General features: G+C 40.8%; 1 protein-coding gene across 1 annotated transcript in view; it reads right to left on the reverse strand.

Annotated features, from left to right (window-relative positions):
• Window positions 1-297: 297 nt before the first annotated feature.
• The window catches only part of acap3a (ArfGAP with coiled-coil, ankyrin repeat and PH domains 3a), a 35,023-nt gene continuing 12,777 nt past the window's right edge, over window positions 298-22,543 (reverse strand). The window contains exons 6-25 of the mRNA XM_030768628.1: window positions 22,147-22,191; window positions 21,910-22,005; window positions 20,743-20,817; window positions 18,885-18,896; window positions 12,613-12,725; window positions 11,999-12,050; window positions 11,264-11,364; window positions 10,911-11,022; window positions 10,308-10,516; window positions 8,294-8,363; window positions 8,025-8,119; window positions 7,486-7,703; window positions 7,174-7,275; window positions 6,631-6,732; window positions 6,022-6,242; window positions 5,612-5,721; window positions 5,311-5,421; window positions 5,005-5,066; window positions 433-535; window positions 298-339 (exon numbers count right to left, since the gene is read on the reverse strand). Of these exons, the coding sequence (XP_030624488.1) occupies window positions 333-339; window positions 433-535; window positions 5,005-5,066; window positions 5,311-5,421; window positions 5,612-5,721; window positions 6,022-6,242; window positions 6,631-6,732; window positions 7,174-7,275; window positions 7,486-7,703; window positions 8,025-8,119; window positions 8,294-8,363; window positions 10,308-10,516; window positions 10,911-11,022; window positions 11,264-11,364; window positions 11,999-12,050; window positions 12,613-12,725; window positions 18,885-18,896; window positions 20,743-20,817; window positions 21,910-22,005; window positions 22,147-22,191 (2,016 nt within the window). The 3' untranslated portion in view covers window positions 298-332. The remainder of the gene's footprint in view (window positions 340-432; window positions 536-5,004; window positions 5,067-5,310; window positions 5,422-5,611; window positions 5,722-6,021; window positions 6,243-6,630; window positions 6,733-7,173; window positions 7,276-7,485; window positions 7,704-8,024; window positions 8,120-8,293; window positions 8,364-10,307; window positions 10,517-10,910; window positions 11,023-11,263; window positions 11,365-11,998; window positions 12,051-12,612; window positions 12,726-18,884; window positions 18,897-20,742; window positions 20,818-21,909; window positions 22,006-22,146; window positions 22,192-22,543) is intronic.

Below are 22,543 nucleotides of genomic sequence, written 5' to 3' on the forward strand. Positions count from 1 at the left end.
TCAAAGATACGATGCAATCTTTCTCAGTGTCTGTTAGATCCTTTAGTACATGACCTTGCTTTCACAATCAACGACTTGGGACTTTATTTAAAAATGATCTAGAAAATTCTGAAAGGTTGTTGGATAGGTTTGACTAAAAATCTGCTCCCTGCCAATTAACATAAACGAGTATTCAATGCATCTATGAATAACTGTGTCATCCTTCCTAGAACATTTGCAGACATGTCTCTTTACTGTTATTTATTATTCTCTTTATTTATATTCATCTATTTTAAAAATCATTCTCAACAAGTTGCTGCAGCATGTCTTGTTAGTCCACTGGTGATCTTCAGTCAGTCTCTGCAAGGATTAAAACAAGGATTAAAATTTAGTGGGGATTTAAGGAAAGTGACTGTGTTTCTCACACAAATTTGAAGGTGTGAAGGAGGGTACCTGAAGGAATGGCAGAAGTGGACACTTCTCCTCTTCAGCTTCTCAGGATTGTGGGAGGCCATGTGGGAGAACTCACGGAAGATGTCCAGGTAGGTGCTGTCTCCTGAAAAAATCAAACATCCTTTACATTATTCAACCATCAGAACTAACTGTGGAGGATCAAATGAGCCGTGTCTCTATTCCTCAGAATGAATCAATTCATTTATGTTGGTAAATGAAACAAATGTTCTAAAAAGCACTTTCAGTGCATGAAAGGTGATACAGGGGAAAGATGAAGCTGAGTCTGAACCCTGAACCATCATACAGCTGTGTCAACCTATTCTTGAGGCAACATTCAAGATTAAGGGCTTCATCTGCAGTTCACAGTTTTAAAAAAAAATCTTGTACAAATGTATGCAGTTTTCTTGTAACTTAATTACACTGTACTATTTGTTAAAAAAACATTTTGTTAATTGAACTCTTTGTCATATATGGATGAGACAATTTATGCAACCATATGACCAAATTTAATGTAATATCAGTGAATCCCACCAACTAATAGATGCCAGAGAAGAAAGACCTTTTATGCCTTGAGATAAAAAGAGAAGGCAAGACAGAAAATAACTTGTGTAAAAGCTCCTGGAAGAGACACAAGTAATGGACACAATAGGAACAGTACTCTAAAAGTTCACTGAAAACTTAACATTTTTGAGCTTACTTCTCTGGTAACCATGGCAACAACAGACACTGTGTGAGGAACAAGAAAATGAGCTGATCGCAACTCTGCCCTACCCAGATACACTCTAAATCACTACACCAAGGGAAAATAACAATTGGCCAGCCACCTTATTCATCAAAACAGCCTTTTCACATCTTAAATCCCAAGGTTTTGCTTCTTCAACTCATTTGTTTAAGATTTGTCGGCTGCCAAAATGATTTTGTGCTTCCTTCACCAGACAGAACGTGAGCACAGCTGACTAGTAACAACGCGAGACACTACAGAGAAAGAGAAAAGGGGCCCCACTCATCTCCTGTTCTGTTTCGGAACATACCATTGGACATGGTTCTCTGCGTTCTTTCAGCACTGCATTCTACATGAAAGAGTAGTGTGAGCAGCCGTGAGCAAACAGAAAATCAACATGCAATATAGGGGGCGGGGCATGTATCCCAGCCTATTATGACATAACACAGTTCTAGTTCATGCAGTTAGTTGACACTTCAAGACCAGAAATGTTATTCTGATGAAAAGAGCAAAATAACACAGAATAAAGCATGAAAACAGCAAGAAGCAGCAGAAGAGGTTAGGTGGTTCAGTCACATCAGTTATTTATTCTCATTATTTCTTTGTGTTAAGGAGAAAAACAAACAAACAAAACAAAAAAAAAACAGCAGTTCAAAAACAAAAACATCAGTTCTTGAAGTTTACAGAGGGATATTTAGAGATACAAGTTCTCATACAATATTCAAACATATGTTACAGGTTGTAACAAGACACAAAATGAGAAAGTACACAAGGGATCACAGTTTTGAAAGCAAGCAGTAGAAGTGTTAAAAGCCTGCGCATATCTACAGCTCTTCTTCTAGAAGCTTCCTCTAGCCATACAGTTTCTGACATCTGTGTGGAGCGTCAACATTTGTTGCAGCTTTTCTTTTGGTCATTGTTTTTTTCCCCCATGTGAAAAATGAGCGTGACACTGATCACCTCCTCTGTTACCCTATCAAGAATCAAAAAAAAAAAAAAAAATCTATCACTTACTGATGATGTTAGAACACATATAAAGCTGAAAGTGCTACCAATTGTTTTTTTTTTATATACGCCAGAGTGACAGACAAGCAGATCAACCAATGTGAATACGGGAATCCACAGTCTCCATGCTTCACCCTCCAAACCATGAGAATCAAAGATATGCCCTCACAGTCTTGTTTATCACACAAGCTACAAATATTTACTTGCTTTTGCAGCAGATGAATCTGAGCCCCAGTGTTTTAAAACATGGAGCCAAAACATCGAAATGTCCATATTTTCTCCATAAAGCAGCCTATGTTACCTTGATAAAAACTCTGTGGTCTTTGGTTAAAGGGACATTTGAGTTTTGCATGAAATTGAATGAAGAACTAATCGACTGGACAGACTAATGTAATTCTCAGTACTCATCCATGTTTTCATTCCACTGTGAAAGGAAAGGATGAATGAGTCCTGGGGAGGTATAATAAAAAAAGCAAGCAGAGTGTGGGGAAAACACAGATTACATAAGAAACTGCACTGTTACAGTTCATGGATGACTTGCTTAGATCTAGATCTCTATAAGGTGATTACATAAGAAAGGATTAAAATATAGAACATGTTTAATCATTAAACAGGAACGTGAGGATTCTGGCTCTTATGACAGCTTAAAGCCTGAAAATGTATGACATCATACCCATACTACCACTACTACTACAAGTCTACTCCTCAGCGCTGATGTCCCCATCTGATTATTCATGGTCTGTATGTCCACACGAACAATGTGTTTATATAAGAAGGTAAAGGTGAACAAATAAAGTTCCATGTTCACCAGTGATGAGAGGGCATTGGTTTTGGAACAAACCACACAGTGAGAAAAGAAATCACTCTGTTTTTGAACACAAACATTGACAAATTGCAGGCTATTCCTTCCCATATACAACTCCACACGTGTGGTTATTGATAGGCTCGTGTAACTCCAATTTCAATCTAACCAAAGACCACAGACAAAGTCTCTCAGCCTGTTGCTTTTTACACATGCTACTGATGGTCCGGCATTTTAAAATGAGGTGCTTTTTTTTTCTTCTAAAATTGTACGATATAACAAATATTTCACATACACAGGTTTAGGTAGGAAAACAAACCAACAGGGCTTTCTGAGTCCTGGGCAATGGTAACCCATGCACTATTAAACAATATGAACAAACACATTAAAACAATTTGCATAATACCTCCTAGTACCAAAAATCCCGAGCTTCAAGCATACATACACTACAAGTACGTAAACCATGTAAATTCATAATTAAATCTAGTAATTTTTTTTGCCAACCCAGTAAATCCACAGTTTAGATACAGACTATGATTTACTAAGATGTGTAGAGGTCCTGTTTAACTGGGCTTTCTGGTGTCTGTTTGGTGCTCACAAAAAGAAAAATCTAACAAAATACTGAGCATAAAAAAATACAATTTTCTTTGTTTTGATAAAACATAATACAAAAAAATACAGACTATTTGTATTGAAATAATCATTGCACTATTGCTCTGGGCAGTATCTCATAAATTAAAATAAGAACACGTTTGCAGCATGATCCTAATTCAAGCCAAATATTACATGAAAAAGCAAAAAACAAACAAAAAAAGGTAAGGAAAAGTGCATGATGTTACTTTAAAATCTACATAATAGTATTTTCATTTAAATAATTAACAGTTTCAACCAAGACATGTTAGTGTTTACATTTACCACATATTATATACATCACAGTTAAATTACCCCACTTTCCCAAGATTTATACGTTAATTGCCACAGAATAATTTCTCAATGCCCAATAGGCCTACCTGTTCACATGATATCCAAAAATGTACAAAAACGAGCTCATGCCACGAGAACACGGCTGTAAGAAAAAAGACTGTATCACTGTCCTAACACTGTCATGTTATTGTGTCGAGTTGGAGAAAGAAATGGCATTGTGAACTTGGAACTGTAGAAATGGAATTCTGGAACTGGAATCATCAAATTGGCCTTAGAGATGCAGAGAACATTCATCTGTCCATCTACAACTGACTTTAAATGTGAATGTTGGAGCAGATCAGCTGTTTTCTCCAGGCTTGATTGTTTTAATATTGCTGTTTAATAGTGCAGCTGCTTGTGAAATTGGTCCCGTTATGACTGCTTCACACAGTAGAATAATATTGACTCCTCCTGCACATTGTGTCTGATTTACAGAAGTCGTTTGTTAGCTTAATAATACTTATAGTAATATGTCACCCTGTTGCGGTTCAGTATTAACGTGCATTTCCATGAACGCAGATGCTCTGACAGAAAAACACTTAAGTATGGCACCACTCTATACGCATTCTGAAGTAACCTCCTAAACTCTGATCTTAGATTTTCTGAGGATGTGCGACAATGCTACTCATTAGTCAAAAGCTACTGGCAATTGCTAGTGAAGACACATATTCTGCAGAGCTTGTGGCTGATAGTGCTGTTTAGGCAGGTGTTGATCAATGCAAAAGAGTGTTCCACTATTCTAAAGTGTGAAATATGTGCAGATCTGACAGTGACTTTGAATAAATGTAAACATTACAGCTAGGTAATGGAGTGTATGAGGAGCACGGTCTGGGAAACGAAAATTCCCAGATGAAGACAAGAATGACATTCCAATATGAGATTCCCAAGATGCCCAACAGAACCAATCAGATGCTGGAGGATCTGCCCTTCCAGTGTTGTGGTTTAAATGGCAGATGGCAGAGGGAGGTGGGGGGAATGCACTACACTGGGCTGTTTTAGCACTCAGCTATGTTGAGACAGATAAACTCCTGTATGCATTTCTTATACTGCAGTTCTGTGGGGCTGCTGCTGGGGTATTGACCTGGCTGTCCAAATGGGCCCTCTGACTCCCGCATCTCCTCATTCATCCGTGCCAGACGCAACCTGTGCAGAGTGGGGGTAGGGGAGAGAAAAGAGAGGAGAGGCATAGAGAAAAGGAAAGGAAGGCGGTGAAAATATTGGAGCATTTGTAGGAGTGGGAGAAAAAAAGGATAAGAGTTCAGTTAAAAGTAAGATTCTAAACAAAAGAACTCTCGCGATAGGGGAAACTTATAGCAAAAGGCATTTAGTCCTTTTCTGCTTTAAGCTATACACAAACATAAACTGAACACATCCTGATCAAACTTACAACGTAACAATATCTGCATTGGCTGCTTGCACGGCAATGCTTAGAGGATCCTGGCCATCCTCATCACCGTCATTCTGTGTGGCCCCTCTCTTTAGGAACAAGCACACCTGACTGGAAAGACAGACGGATGACACACTCAGACCTCTTCCAAATATCCAGTGTGTTACATTACACCATGAGTAAAAGAGAGTTTATTCTCGAGGAGAGCTACACAGAGAAATCGTGTCTTATCTACAGTCTTATCTACAAGCGACTGGATCCCTGACTGGTCTACGCCGGCACAGCCTGCCAACACACTCACCCTGTGTGTCCCAGATATGTGGCATGGTGCAGAGGACCCCTCCCTCTCTGATCTCTTTGGTTGACATCAGCACCGTTCTGCAGCAGGAATTCACAAGCTATCAAAGAACCCTAGAAATACACAAATGATGGTGAGAGGAACCAAGTTAAAAGCTTGCACTGATTTGGGAAAAGAGGCAAAAAAAAAAAAAAAAACAGCTGCAAAACTACAGTGCTTAAAGTTATGTCAAAATAATGCTCTTGAAGAAGGCTTTAAGATGTGCTAGGTTATTATTGTTTTATTGGTTGGACTAAACCGTAGGCTCAGCTAACATCGATCACCTCCAACACTACCTCACTGCTAAATGAAGTGGAGGACTATGCTAGACAACAGCACTAGGGGGACAGTAACTCAGTAACTTTTTGACTCACTCCAATTACAGCCTGGATGAGGGGGCTCTTTCCCTCGTCCTCTTCATTGACCAGGTTGACGTCTGCGCCGTGGGCCAGGGCTTCAGCCATGATGGGCAGGTTACGAGCCTTGGAGGCTTTGTAGAGCAATGCTCCAGGATGTAGCTCCCGCATGTCCTCCAGATCTGACGCCTCCGGCTCCATTTCTGTCTCACCACTCGAGTCATCTGACACCTCACACTCTACGCATCACAACATTGCATAAACACGCTTTCATACAGAATATGGCTGATGACTGGGTGCTGTGATCCAAAAGCAATGCGATACTGATTGAAGTTTAGCAGTAGTCAAATGAGAGAGTAGTGACAACAGGACTATTAGTCATGACAGCATTAAGACTAGAGGTAACTAGTTTTGTTTAAAGGTCAAAAGTTGTTTTCTTTCTCAGGATGTCAAATAATGACATTCTTAATTTACAACTAGCAACTTAGCAGAGATCTTTAGTTCAAAACTTATATTCACAAAAAATTCCATATATATATATATATGTGTGTGTGTGTGTGTGTGTGTGTGTGTGGGTGAAGTCTGAGGTAATCAGTATCAGACCTACAGAGTCAGCACTTTACTCACCCTCCTCTGTGACACTGTCCACTACTGAGCCAAAGACCAAGATGTCTGTGCTACCATCTGTGCTGCCCCCCAGTCCACTGTCACTGCTCAGACCTGCAGGGCCAACAAACGCCAAACCACGGACACATTACTCACCTCTAATCCCAAATCATACCACACCACATCAAAGCAAGCCAGACCAAAAAAAAAAAAACAGCATAGCACAGCAGAATAAAACATGTTACAAGAAATAAAAATAACTTAAACTTGACCAATACTGCGGAACAATAGAGCAATACAAAAGATGAATAAATTAACGATCCAAATTAATGAGCCAAAAAAAGTCCAAACTAAAATTCATAATTAAAAGGAAAAAAAAGTTATGTATACCTAAACAGGAGTGTAAACCCTGCCTGCTTTATTATCTAACTGTTCTGCTAACCCATAATCAAATGAAATAGAAGCAGTTCTCTTCCCAGACAGTGATGTCAGTGCAGGCTGAGGCGCGGTGCAGGCAAAAGAACAGAGTAAATGCTGAATGCAAACTGTGTTCAGGACACTTACTGCGAGGCCCTGAGCCCGTGTCAAAGTAGGAGAAAAGAGAGTCCAATTCGTCAGGGCAGAAGAGTGAGTCTCGCCGGAACTTTCTTTCCAAAGCGGCAGCAGCTATGGGCCAAGACCAAAGACAGACAAAGCGACAGGAGATAAGTTCTGTGTTCACTCTGACTGAACACAGAACATTGAAGTACCACTGTCACAATGGGTAAGGTATTGGCTAACCTCAGGAAACAGTTCCCAGGGCTATTAACAACTAAAACTGTTGTGACAAAACCTGATCATGCAGGGATTTCAGAAGCTGAAGTATGTTGCCCGTACCTGAGGAGAGCGTGGCAGGAGAGGTGCTGCCAGGTTCCTGACGGTATTTTCGTCGTGATTTGGGGTTCGTGATGGCACTGTTGTGTCTTCGGCATTTCTTAACGCTCCAGTGGCGCTCGGACTTCTGTTCACCGTTGACTAGCACATCACCAGCCACCATCTTCTTCAGGAACTTCTTCTCCACATACTTTGCTTTGATCCAGGCCTCCTTCTCCTGCCTGAGTAGGTGGCCAACATTAGAAATTAGCAACTGAGGAAACATTTCAGAAAAATATGAGAATATTTAAAATGTTCCTTTTAATATAAACTGCATGAGCAAAGTCAGTAAAGTAACCAATGAATGCTACACTACGACTGTCTTGACCGTATTAATGCTTTTGTAGGGACAATAAAAAGTTACACAAATGAAAAGGCTTCTGTAACTTATGAGCTCAAAGTAAAATATACCATTTCTATATTTATGTAGAGGAACAGAAGTACTTGGATACCTCATCTCCTAACATCTTGTGAAATTTTGCCCTAACTGCACTCCTGCTTACCTGGAACTGTTTGGCCCTGGCTTCTTCAGCCCCTGCTCCTCACACGTGCTCTCATAGATGTGGTTAATGATGCTGTTCCCGAGCTCACACATCAGCTGTATTCAGTGACAGAACAAAGTGAAGATGATCTAACCAGTCAGTCCCTGTACACCAGTTCCCTACACTCTGTCTGGTTGTGTAACAGCAAAGGCCACGCAGAGCAAGCAGACTGAAATATAATAAATAGATGTGGATGGATATGGTAGGTAAAGAGAAATACAACAACCCACCTTTAACAACTCTGGTTCCCATGAGTCCAGAGTGAGAGACCGTACTTTAGAACAGTGAACCCCCAAACTCCTGCAACAGGAAGATCAAATAATGAAAACGTCAGTGTCCATGCCCATTACTCCCTGTTTTTAGGATGCATATGTTGCATATTTTTAACTGTCTTACAGCAGGTGTCTCTTTCATAGATCATTTCAACATGGTAAAAGGTACTATAAAACAAGAATGAGGTTTAACCAAGAGCTGAGTGCTCAAAATAATGAGAAGACACAGTTTCCACAAGTGCCCTGATCTGTGACGTCTTTTTTTTCTCAGGGGGAAAAGAGTCTGATAGCTGCCTCTATTCGTAACCAACTATTCAGACTTGTATTTAAACTGTGGCATCTTGCAGCAAAGTGGCAATAAAGGGGCTGAAATAGTGGAGGCACACACCACTCTCTCGGGAACAGAATGGTTGCCCCCACACTGTCAATGCAAATGCACATTCTACCCACATGGCTGTTGGGTATCCAAGCAACCAACTTAAGGCTGAGAGAAAGACAGAGAAGACTGTGTTAGTGGTGAAGTAAACTGAAGTAAAAAGGCTTTTTTGGAGCTTAGCGTGAGAATACTGGATATACATGAATATTCAACTCATGATCTGAGCTGAGAGAGAAAGAGAGATAGGTGGTTACATAACAAGTGATCATGCCCGAGCCTGAGGTGATCACTGGAGAAGGTTTGAGTCTAAGGAAAATGAGTGCTCAAGTCTAAATAATGATTATGGGCTATTACAATACATCCTTTGTTCAGTGTCAGTGGTTCTGTGTTGCTGCTAAGATAGATATTTATTCAGTCTTTTCTTGCACTGTAAATAAATATTATGCAGTGCATATCTGGGAGTTATGGATGAAGGTAAGCTTTTTTCCCCCTCAAAGGCATAGGTGGAGGTGAGTCCTCTATACACACAGCAATAAATGCACTGGAATCAATACAGCGTTATAGTGTATGGCTATGTGAATGCCAGGCCAGTGGAGACACAGGGAACCCATGCATTGTCTAGTAACCATGGGAATGACTGGCTTGCTCTGGAGGCATAAAGCACAAAAGTAAGTCCCTTCCCTCCTCTCCTCTCTAAAGGTCAGTTTTCGCTGCTTTGCCGATGACACATGACAGAGTTAAAATCTTACCTGATCCAATTAGATTCCTCTGTCTAGGGCCAGAGTGGGAGGGACAGAACGTGCCAGAGCCCGGTCACAGGGCTAAGCTAAGCTCATAGACCAGCCATCTACACTCACCATCACCCCCCACCCCAGCCAATACACAGCACAAACAGTGAACTACAGTGTGACCTCAGCTTGAACTAACCTAACGCCAGTGTCTCTAGCATCAACATGCTAATGAAATACACCAGCAATAAACAAGCCTGGGGGCAGCTAAGGAAAACAGCACTGTATGACAAACTATACCCTTTTGTTTGACTGTGTGGATTGTATACTGTCTTTTGTGAGGAGTGCAGACATTTGGCTGACACCTCAGGACAGCAAAATTAAGACTCTTCTCTGTGCTGTCTTTACCATGCTAAAAATACTGCTCAGATGCCTGCCAAACATGGAATGCAGTTATGATACATCTCAAGCATATGGGCTATCTGCACTGTTAAAGCAATGCTACAACATTTCTCAAATGCACATAGGGTATTTTTTTCTTCAGACAAATCAAGGTCTCTTCTTACAGCTTAGCCTAGCACCCTATGAGGAACTTTCCTCAGACCAGTTCATCTAGAAAATTCCTGATCATGGATTACACCATTTAGATAGATAGATAGATAGATAGATAGATAGATAGATAGATAGATAGATAGATAGATAGATAGATAGATAGATAGATAGATAGACAGACAGATAGATAGACAGACAGACAGACAAAAAACAAGTGACAAGTAGCAACACTAAAAAAATGCTGAATAACAAGTGATAGGTTGTTCTACACATGTGAGCTGTGCTAACAAATCTGCGGTTCTGCATTAGACATTACCTGTGGATGCCTGAGCACTCGATGCAGAGCAGGATGCCCAGATTGATGCTAGCCCAGCGAGGGTCGGCCTGTCCACAGTCACAGCACTGCTCGTTTCCGGGGAGGGACTGGACCCGATGCAAGATGCTCTCCCCCCGCATGCTGCGCTCCCGTGGCTCACTGGCTGAGTCAATGCTGCTAGTGGATGGGGAAGCAGTTCTATCCAGATGCTGGGGATACACACAGCCAAAGAGTTAATGTAGAGAACAGATCCAAGTGTCCCAGTCACATTTACAATAAATACTGCTTAATAGTATGTATGTACTCCGCATTTACAATAAAGACTGCTTCTTCACAGATAGTGCCTTCAGAGTCCCAGTTTTGTGCAGATCAGAGTCAAAAATGATGGACAATGGATATTCTTCCTCTCTCTTTGATGGGAGGGTCCTTAAATGAAACTACAACATTTTTCACACCATCTGTAGTAACTACAAGCTTGGTTTACCCACCAAAAAAGGTGGAAATATGCACTGACAAAAAATGAACAGCCTGCACACCAGCTGTCCTCAGCTCTGTCCTTGGCCATCGTGTGTGGGTGACTCAGCTTGCTGAGTAAGTGCTAACCTCAATGTAGTAGTTATCTGGACTCTCCCTGTATGCGGAGGCAATGCTGGCTTGGACGGCTTGGATCCAGGCCTGACGCAGCTTCTCTGACTCGGCCTGCAGCATACAGCTCCTGCCACAAAGACACAGAGCAAATTGTCAGAGAAAACACAGATGTCCACCCCCAAAAACACAGATCAAAGCTGGACAGCCACTCTATGCTTCCATCAAACCTTGCCCTATGCCGCTGATGAATCAGCTAGAGATGATAATGCTCTTTGAGTAGTAATCCAATACTAATCAGCAGTAATTCCCTGAAGGGGGGAGAGGGAAAGATCTATCTAAGTGTTAAAGAAATGCTTAGTAGGGCTTACTTGGTAGGTGAAACAACTTCAAAGCAGAACCTCCTCTCGATGTCCTCACAGGGCTTAACTGAACACAGCCTCAGGTCTTCCACCACAACTGTCAAGGAGTCCTGTGAGACAGACCACAGAACAGACCCAGTCAGACATCGGTAGTGATGCCAAACTCTCTCACAGTTTACTACGACGTCTGAAGGTACTCTGGTCAGCTCCAAGGTTCAAGGAACTCAGCTGCCCACAGAGATGTTTTGTGGAATTGCAACACAGTCTTGCCTCACCTACCTTAACACCTAACCAACCCCAAACTGATAAAATCATTGTGAGAGCAGGTAAACTGGTGCTCTATGAGAGACACAGGCAGGCAATACAGGCTTGTACTGATTTAACTGTCATGTTGTTTAGCTACTGGAACAGTACTGTGCATTATGGATAAGGCAGTTATCTGCTGATCTGGGGCAAAACTACACAACTCTAAATTTTAAGCACACAAGCCTCGAGTCAGGCAGAGTTCTTAGATCTTAGATGGAGTCCATTTTCACCACTAGATCTGCTGAGTGCACCCAGCTGACCCTCAACAACCCCTGCCCCCAATGCTACTGCAATGCTGACACGGCACTACCCTTCTACTGAGCGAATTCTCATGTGACTTTAAAAGCTGCTATTTGCTCAGCACATCCATGGCACACTTAACCTGTAATAGCCGCTGTAACGTCTAATGGGAAAATACTGATGGGAGGACGGACTTGCCTTGAGCTTCTTCTGATAAACCAGCTGGTTGTTTTGTATAGAAAACCACCGTCTGAAAAAAATAGATAAATAAATAAATAAGGGATGGGTTGTTGCATGGATATCCTCCTCAGTGTGAAGGTCTGACAAGTCATGCTGAAAATCTTCACTCCAGTTACCACAGTGGATAAGCTAAAAGCTTGTGTGAAACGAATTTGACCACCTGACATGCTATCTAGCTATCTAGAGTGAATCCAGTTCCCATTGACCTGGTTTGCATCAAGCATTTGCAAGCATTTGCTAGTCACACAGGCAGAGTGAGACCTGTAATCGTGTAAAATTATCCTAGTCTTGTTCTCAGAAATAGAACTTCACTGAACTTCTAAAAGATGTGACATTTCAAACTTGACTGACGCTACTTTGTTGTTGAAACTATCTGATTATATGGCGAGACTTGAATCAGTTGTGATCTTCCCCATTAAGGCAGCGTACTTTCCTTGACAGACAGAGGAATCACAGTCTTGTGGAGATAAAGACATACATCTAGACCTATGATTATATTGTAATGATTGTTCATAATTAAGTTTCTAAAGTCTGTCTTTGGAGCGTGGACACGCTGTAATGTGTTGTGTTACCTGTTCCATGTCTTGAAAGCATTGCTGGCTCTCTTGAACAGGTAGCCCTCCATCACCACACCACTGGGTGCATCCACATTGAACTCTACCTTTGAGTCATCATAGGAGAAGTCCTGTCAGACAGAGTGAAAAGGAGGGGATGGTCAACTCATGGACTCTAAAAGGTTTTTAGTAACTCCCAGTTTCGAGCATGCAATAATGACGTTTAAGATGGTCCTCACCCAAGACAAGTTATTCATATTAGGCCCTTCAGCATTAATGTGCTAACACATCCAATTATTTCCAAATGGATAATGCACAATTATAATAATAATAATAAAAAAAAAAATCCGTGGTGAACTTTCAATGGTTGGTCCTTTTCTAATCAATGTCAGTGTCAGTTCTTAAAATGAATGAATCATGTCATGTGTGGAGTCACAGTACTTCGAAATGCCAGAGCATGCTTGTTTAATGTGTTGAAAAAACACACGTGTGAGCCGATGTGTTTTAGTTATGTCACACATTGCCCTCCCGCAGGACAACTGTTTTTCATGTGCAGCAAACATTAAAACAGTAAAAGTCATTTACATAAGAACAGGCTCATATTACTAGTCTTCCTGTGGCATTGTGTGTTAGGACAGTTTACTTGAGAACTCAAGATTTCAAGACAAGTCAGCTCATTAAGTTTAACTGTATGTCAGCATTAATTGTAACTGATAGCTACAACCCAATCATTTAAAAAGGGAGTCAACATGATTTCTTTGCTTTAGGTTTACTTTTGCTATTTGTATTGTCAGTGATTAACCTAAAAGCTTTCTTTGAACTATGCACACTGCAAACAACCTATAAAACATAGAATGTTGTCTTAACCACAGGCTGAACAACATGCCGATGTTCCTACAATAGCCAACCCTACACCATCATCATTATTATTACATCATTAGAATATGGCTATTTAAAGATCATGTTGCAGTTTTTAACTCACAAAATATGTATTTTACACACACAAAACACTGGCAGTAAAAAGAGTACACTCAGTAACACAGAAAGCAAGGAACAAACCTCCGTCTGTGGTGAAGAGAAAAAAAAAAGTCCTCACAACTATGCAGAATGATTCATGCTACCGTCCCACCAGACATTTGTAATTATGACGTCAGCAGTTGCATAAGCATCTGACTGTGTCCAAATGATTGCCATTGCTGTCTTTAACACTTCCACCGCACTTACGTTAATTGTCCTCTTTTCCACTTCGAAGCACAACAGCCTTAAAACACCTCTGGGCTCAGATAGACTACAGTTCACTGCAGTGTTTCCCTGTCAAACTCAAATCTCTTCCTCATGGAATGCCATTCAGTGAGCTGCTTCCACCAATCAAATTACCTTTAATGATCTGCAGGGGTATCTGCTGACCTGTTATTTGCTGTATGTGAAAAGGGGTGGGATTAGTCTCAAACTCTGATATCTGCTCTATCAAACAAGACAGTGACAGTAGACAGCTCCTCAGTATGAGGCAGACCCAGCGTGATAACTTTAGGGACCTAGACCGTCTCAGTCACATGTAATTATTAATGTTCAATGATGTATTAATTCATTTCTGCACTATACAGAAAACAGTTGTTGTTTTTGAACATGCAATTGTACTTGAAAATCACATGTGAAGGGGGAAAGAACATCATAACGTGGTTTGTTAACCAGTGTGAAAACAACAAGTTAACGTACACTGAACTGAAGCTGATGAAGAAGATGGCTGATATAGGGCCTTAATCCTGTCAAATTCAATTCAATATCATTCAATATCACACCACTGCAAAAAAAGAGGCAAACATGAACACATCAAATATAATCAGAAAACACCTTAGAGAAATGCCTCCCTACATAAAGCAAGAAAAAGGTTTTTTCCCCTTTTAAAAATGGGATTGAGGTAAATATTGCCCACACACAATGGCATGTCTGTGAGAGAAAAGTCTGTATTATCAAAGAGTTTTCAGTGTGTGCTTAAAACGAATTGAGTTAATTTAATGTCCCCCAATTATGATGGCTGTGAAATCTATTCCTGTGAGAGGACAACAAAGATAGAATATTGACTTAGAGAAATTAAGTTTTACTTTATCATCGGCCGGAACAGCTCACCCCCCCCCCCAAAAAAAAACAAAAAACCGAACGAACAGGAAATATTGTGAAACATTTATGAGTGTCAAACGGGAATTAAAGGGATCAGACAAACAATACGTAATTAAACTATTAAGGAAGTTTAAAAAAGAAAAAAAGAAGTATTGCGTGTGTTATCTTTGTTGGTAGTTCTGCAGATACTGCTCTTGACCTCAGCGGGGTGACTGTGCAAATAGTCAGATCCAATCACACCGTGTCAGCTGAACTAAGGGTCATCACATTTTAATCGACAGCCTTTGAATCGCACAGCATTCTTCCACTCGGCTTGTATGCGTGAATACACACCCACTCTCAGATAAAAGAATATTCACATATGAAATACGTTCAATACAAAATACAAATGTGGGTAAACGATACAGTGGGATGAGAGAGAAAGAGAGAGAGACAGAGAGAGAGGGAGACAGAGATTTATCTAGTTCAGACCTTCATACTCAAACAGAACAAAAATCCTGTTTACATTTTGTAGCCAGTTGATGATTCAGCAATCATTCAATATAAATCATGAATTTATTTTGCAGCGTGCTGTTAAAGTGTGCGACAATATAGAAAAACGGTTAAAACGGAAAAAAGCACTGCCGCTTGTCAAACATCCAAACACCTCTGGTTTACCACACATTTAAAATTTTGGAGAGACTTGTATTACAACTGTTGAGGCTGATTCGGAGCATAGGAGAAAAAGAATGCAGGTACAGCACAGACACTACTTCGAATTAGTGCGATAAAACAGTTCCACTTGTTAAAACATGATCAACGCACCAGTGTGAGGTCCAACCTGCCGAAAATCCTTACTTTCATTCTTCTAGCGTACTCCCAAAACATGTGAAGTTACAATGCGGAAACAACTGCCGTGAAAAAAAGAATACTTTCATGCATCGGCGCTCTGCTCCCAGCGCAAACACTGCGGTGTTGTCCCCCCAAGAGGACTAAAAACTCCTGGACTTGAAGTCTTGTACACGCAGTGTGCTGCAGCGACGCTTGTGTATGCGTGCTACCCTTAAACCTCCACCTGCCTTGTGCCTCTCTCTCTTTCTCTCGCGCGCTCTCGCTCTCTCACTTAAGCTAATTACCATACAGATGTCATCTCATCCGCTGCATGCCCGTGCTGTCAAACCGGGATTTTTACCAGCGGAAGTTCAAAGCTCCAAAATCTTAAACTTACAACAACAACAACAGCAACAATAACGACAACAACAATAATGATAATGATAATCATGGCTATTATTATTATTACTATTATTATTATCATCACCATTATTATTATTGCTTTCTACGTTAGAATATACAGGTACACTCCAGTGCCCCCAAGTGGCGTGTCATACCATTTCTATCCCAGAATTGCGACGTACTCTTTGCTCTCACATCTGAATTAACAACACACACAACGGTCTATACTTCGCACAATTCTTTTGTCCCCATTCATCCTGATCACGGAGTCAGAGGTTCAAGTATCCTACAGAGAATACTCCACAGTATTTAGAGAGGATTTTTTGTCTGGATCTCGTCTACCGCTGGTCAATCTGTCACTGAGCAGGTCCACCTGGCTACCAGCCATTTGTCGCCTGCTGAGGTCGACTAGTAAAGCAAATATTTCTAAATTATCCCAAGTGAATCTACAGGAAATAGTTCGCCTGAAAACCACCGTACAATCACACAAGAGAGATGTTTTTGGTAGTTAGGGAAATATGCGAAGCTGGTGCGAATCCACCCTATTTCGTAAGCAAACTATTAAAAATATTTTCATCTTACCTGTTAACGTAAAAAAAATTCTGCGTAACTGCGTCTGGCCCGGCGATCTAACATTTCATGAATGAGGCGAAGTCATTTACTGCAGAGAGAACGATGCCGGTGACGTATGAGCTTTTAAAAAAACATGATCTATTTGCGAGCCTGCACTACAAGAGCGATCAATTTTTAATACATTTGGTTTACCCAAGGAAACGAATACAGGAATAAATATTTAAATCAGAGAATTGGGCAGAGCGGGAAATCACAAGGTACTCTACTTTTTAGGTCACAAAACGTCATGTCTGATGATGATTCTCATAACTTTTCGATAAAGAGTTCAAAATCAGAGGACTGCAACATCCCCTTCGCATCACAGATATAAGTATCAGATTTGTTATTCACACACTGCAGCCAAAATGAAACAGCTGTCTGTGACTGCCGGTTCTCAAAGAGAAGGAGGACATAGCAGTCAAGAGGAACAAGAGCAAAAGTAAACAGCCAGTGGGCAGGAGGCTGATGATATTACAGAGAACTTGGTCTTAGTTTCTTTATACTGGGGATTAAATACTCTCCCAGTTGCATGGAGCCCAATACGCCTGCACATTCTTTGGGGGAGATGTCTATGAGAATGTTTAAAAAGGTGTGTTTATGGACGTGCTTAAAATGAAAACATAGTGTGTCTTTGATGGACACAGTCTAAAATGTTCAGCTAATCTTTTTTGTCTGTGTTAATGTTTATGTGTTTGTTTCAAAACTAAGCTTTTATCAAGACACTTTTGTTGCTTTTCCACTGCATGGTACTATTTCTAATCTCTTTAGATAGGTGGCCAATTTCAGTACAAGCAAATCATTCTGGTGATATCTAAGTTATGTGGTCATACATGGTTTCCATATTCTGCATCACATCACTGGGGTGAAACAAAGCTTCTGTTGTGGTTGATTATCTTTTTACTCTGATTCAGAAAGAGCAACAAACCTCCTGTTTTAAAGCCTACTTCAAAGCCTTGTGCTTTAAAAGCAACCCCGTGCTCCAAAAAGGTCAAAAGGTGACCTGCACATATGACCTGTGACCTTGGTGGCAAGCCTGTGCTTTGTGGAGTCCTGTTGAAGCACTGGTGTGACACACTCTCCAACCAAACAAACAAACTCACTGACATCACTACGGGTCTCATTCAGCTGATCATATGACTGAACACCCAACCTCTACAGCCCAGTGGGTATACATTTTAATTGCTATACTTATGTATTTTTTTTGTTGTATTCTGGTGTTTTTGAATTGATTTTTGTGATGGTCATGATACATGTGAGTCCTGTTCAGAGTGGTAAAAGGCATTGGCTGCCATTGTACATTGAAAGATAGTGAGAGTTTTCCACTATGACAGTCTGGATCAGCAATGTTGAAAAAACAATCCATTTTCTTGGAAAATAATTTATTTATTTATGACTCTGAACTCTTTCACCTATGGACCTGCTCTCTCAGTTCATGTATTTTTTTCCCCTGGAAATGGAAACTCCAAGGTCGGTGCATGTTTGGCTTTACAATGCTGAAAAACACACACACACAACTTTTCCACCAACCAATAAAAACCAAGAGGAAGAAAAGGAAAGTGGGAATTTCTTGATACATTTGACATCCCTCAACAAACATCAGTCAGGAGTTGTGTTTTAGGTATCTGGAATTGCACTGTCTTTATCACTCTCAGATATTTATACTTTGTTTAACCTCTTGGATTACATTTAAAATTATAATGGTTGAAGAGACTCACTGTATGCTTGATGAGTTAGTGTGGAAGATAAAGTTCAGGGTGTAACATGAAAGCTTGAGCAACATTTCATTTTGTAGCTTTGTGCACTGACCACAGTTTTGACAAAAAGGTCTATAATTAATATCTATTTTGAGAAGCCCTGGAGGTATAGTTTGGAAAAGATTAAGCAAACTCCTGCTGTAGAAACTTTTAACAGACGAACAAAGAGTGAAAGCTTCATCATCCCATCCCACATCTGGGCAGAATCTTGTATAAGCAGACAGAAAAGACACATGCGTTGTATAATTGCTGGTTTGGCTTGCTAATCTCTTGGGGTATATGTGACAGCCATTACATAACATGGCCATTATTCTTTTAAGAACAGATCAATCAGCTTCAAAGTGAGAACAGCAGTTTTTCTTTTTTTTTTTTAATGGTTATATAACAGAAGACTCTGTGTGGAGCAGAAAGTTCTTGCCTCATTTAAGTCTCAAGACAGTTCCAAATCTGTACTCTACTGCGTTCACTGTCTGTGCAACCCGAAAAAAAAACCCGTTACAAAATCTAACTAGTGCCTGTATATCAGATAAGGCACAGAGAGGGAGGAACATGAACATATTTCACACAGGACAAAAAGAGCTCTCTCACTCTCACCTGTAGGAGGGTCTGGATGAGGAGGTCAGTCACATCATAGTCCAGGGAGGTGACATACAGGGTCAAAGGGTCATGGTTGGTTTGTATAGGAGAGAGCAAAAATGAAAGATCAGGATATTGAAATGTCTGTACATGAGAAATTTTGAGTGTGAGGTAGCATTGAGAATCATGATGAAAAATAAAAAACGTTTGGCTAGAGAATGAATGAGCCTCTCTCTCTCTCTCTCTCTCTCTCTCACACACACACACACAAACACACAGAGAGAGAGAGAGAGAGAGAGAGAGAGAGAGAGAGATGTGGTAAGGAATGTGGAGTGGCAGGTTGACAGATGGTCACTGGGACCACAGTGAGGTCTGAGGATCAGAGTGGGGCTGAACACTTGGCTTGACTATTCATATGGAGATAGGGGCACCACAAAGTCCAGCAAACAATGGGCCTCCCTTTGTATGTCTATTTCCAGGATCAAACTCCAGGATTCTCTATGGCTGTTTCCAGCTCGGTTGAATACAACCTCGGCAGCCAATATCCGCCTCCCAGTTCATTCTGACACCAAAAGGGGAACAACGGAGCGAGGAGAGGATGACACTTGGAAAAAAAAAAAAAAAAACTTTGATAGCTTTGAAAGTTTTCTTTTATTCACTCATACTTGAAATTTGACTGCGGGCTACTTTTTTTCTGGAGGATGATGAAATACACTTGCCACATATTTCAACCAATCAGAGCATGAGTCTGCACAGCTGTCAGGAATCAGAAATGCAATCCCTGACAGCCGCTAGAAACCCCAGTTCCTCTTCAGCCTTTATGAACCTATATGAGTCATTTCATTGCCACTTCCTCCACATATCCAGGCCCCTGTCTGCACAGAATGTCACTGGGTCAGCCTTTCAGGCTTAAAACCCCTTTGTTTTATTATAGAACATATTTATTTTCTAATCTTATAAAAACTCTCATGTCCCCTATAGTCTAGTCCAATTTTCTCTACCTCCGAACGGCCATTTGTGTTGATGACCCATAAATGATGTAAATTTTGTGTTTAACTTTTCAAATCTGTATTATTTGTGTACACACACACACATGCGCACACATACGCGCACAATGTAGTATCCCGTTTATAATACACGAGACGGGTATCATGAACACTGAAATAAAAGCAGCATAAAAGCAGGTGTTTGCATTTTTGAGCAAATCAAAAGCACATTTACTTCATTAGAGATGGAATAAAATATTCATTCTTATGATGCTTTGATGTGCAGTGATCATCTACAGATAGGGACCTAATTCAGTCCTAACTAATTTAGACCCAGAAAAAATGCAGGTGTCTAAAAATAGCTACTTATTTATGTTTGAAGTGCCATCTGCTCTAAAAAAACCCCACCGAAACACAAAACTCACTTAAAGTAATATAAACTGTGTCTGTATACAAACCAGGACAAAGAGGCTGGTGAAATGCTGGAAAAAGCATTCTGTTTGTGCTTGGAATTTCAAACAAACCAATAAGAATAATGAAGACTAAAAGAGTCTGATGTGAGACACAATGTGAGAGATAAAAATAAAGTATGTTTGAAGAAAACAGCTTTGTACAGAGCAGAAATGACCTGTCCAGCTCTTTGCGGACATATTGATCTCATGACAGGCCTTGTGCTAAGGTGAGAAACAGAGAGCTAGAGCAGAGACACTTGTATCCTATCAGAGACCTGCAGGTGTGCCCAGGGAAACCTGGCCAATGCACTCAGCATCAACACAGAGAGAAAGAGCATTGTGGTGTGTGTGTGTGCATGTGTGTACAAGTGAGCACGTATGTGTGTGTGCATGCAACTGCATGTGTATGTGTGTGTGTGTGTGTGAGAGAAGTCTTACCCTCTGCTGAATGGTGGCGTGTTTGTGTTCCATGTCTCTCTTCTCCATGGCTGAATCAATGACAAGTTGGTCCAGCTGCCAGTGACATCACAGGGGAAAAATATTACATATTAGTGCAAAATCAATCCAAAGGGGAAAAAACAAGCCAAATATATTCCCAATGCTCTCCATTTGGCACCTGGTGAATCTCAGACCTCAGCAGTCCAGTATGAATGAATACATGTACTTATTTATACTGTTTCTAACTGCCTTTTAGCTTGTGTGGAGTGACAAAGATAAACTCTCTCAGAGCTGACGGCTGTCCTAGAAACGTCACACAGACGTTAGGACAACAAAAAGCTGCTCCCTTCAGGTTCAGATTTTAGTGAGAGCAACAACAACGGCATGCTGTATTTTCCAATTTCCACAGACAGAGCATCAGCAATGCAACTCCACTTAGTCAATAATTCAATTTCGTATCCATCCAATCACGGTCCGGGGCCCTGACATAGCCTGGGGCACGCATGTGCAGACATGAGCATCAGAGGCAGCTGATTCACTGCCAGTGACCACAGAATGGGGGTGGAGGGGTTTGAAAATTGGCAAAAAATCCCTGCTCTCATCACCCACAGTGCTGAAGTGTTTGGCACCTGCTATGAAGTCTTCAGAGAGAACACAGTTTATTGTACTGCGTGTTAAATTAGCTCCCACGGTTTGTCTGATGGTGTCCTGGACCAGTCTCCAAATGCTATAGGCCAGCTTGGATGGGTACTGATACACAGTATCATTTACACTTGAAAAACATTTTGGTTTATTTCCTCAAACAGAATTACAGTAAAACTGTTACATCAACAGCATGAGTGCATGCTTCACTATTGTAAAAGAGCCTTTTGATGTTTTAATGAAAATACATTCAAATAAGTTCAGTTCAGTGAAGAGAAGAAGTGCGAGAAAGGATGAGTAAACAAAAAAAGGGGAAAAAAAGAAAAGAAAAATATTTAATCTATTTCAGCTGGCATTAATGAAGAGTAATTCAGTCCCTAGCATTGTGCGAGGAGTCAGTGAAGCTGCCCTGAGGCTTCTTCTGAGTCATTCTCCTCAACATAAATCAGTGAGGCTGAACGGGTCATCTGTGAGGACAGAGGGAGATCAATACGGATGGTTTCCACTCAGAGGAGCACAGCTCACCTCAGCAGCCAGTTTCTTCATGTACGGGTCAATCTCATCCAGCAGGTTAAAGCCCTGCTGAAAGAGTGAGTACTGGGCATGCATGAAAGACAGCATCTGGAGAGAGGAGAGGAGAAGAGAAACAGACAGATGTAATCTTACGTGTCTGTTAGAGAGAAGAAAAGGTAAACTATGACATACACACATGTTCGTATACTGTGAGGGGACAGAGAGCTCAACCTTGTCTTTGTCACTTACCGCATCTAAGATTTCAAATTTCTTCTTGGCTTGAAGGACGTTGATCTAAAAGAGGTCCAAAAAACATTTTGTTGGAGGAGCTAAGACATTTTAGCAACTAAAAAGAGAAACATAGATGACTGTGTACCAATCGGTGCATTTAGCCACACTCTTTCAACACGTTTGTGTACAGTCTAAGTGGATATATACTCCATACATGTGTGCTGCCCTCTATTGGACATAACTGTAACTGCACTGTTCAGTTCTCTACTGGAAAGCATTAATGTGACCTTAAAACATATGAGCAGCCCAGAGGCAGTATAGCCTGTCATTTCAGCACAGATGGAGCTAATGACCGAGAGGTCTCCATGGTAACGCAAGCGCTCATAGCCAAAGGGCTTTTTACACAAGCTGTCAT

The sequence above is a fragment of the Chanos chanos genome, chromosome 3, assembly GCF_902362185.1.
Source record: "Chanos chanos chromosome 3, fChaCha1.1, whole genome shotgun sequence".
NCBI lineage: Eukaryota > Metazoa > Chordata > Actinopteri > Gonorynchiformes > Chanidae > Chanos > Chanos chanos.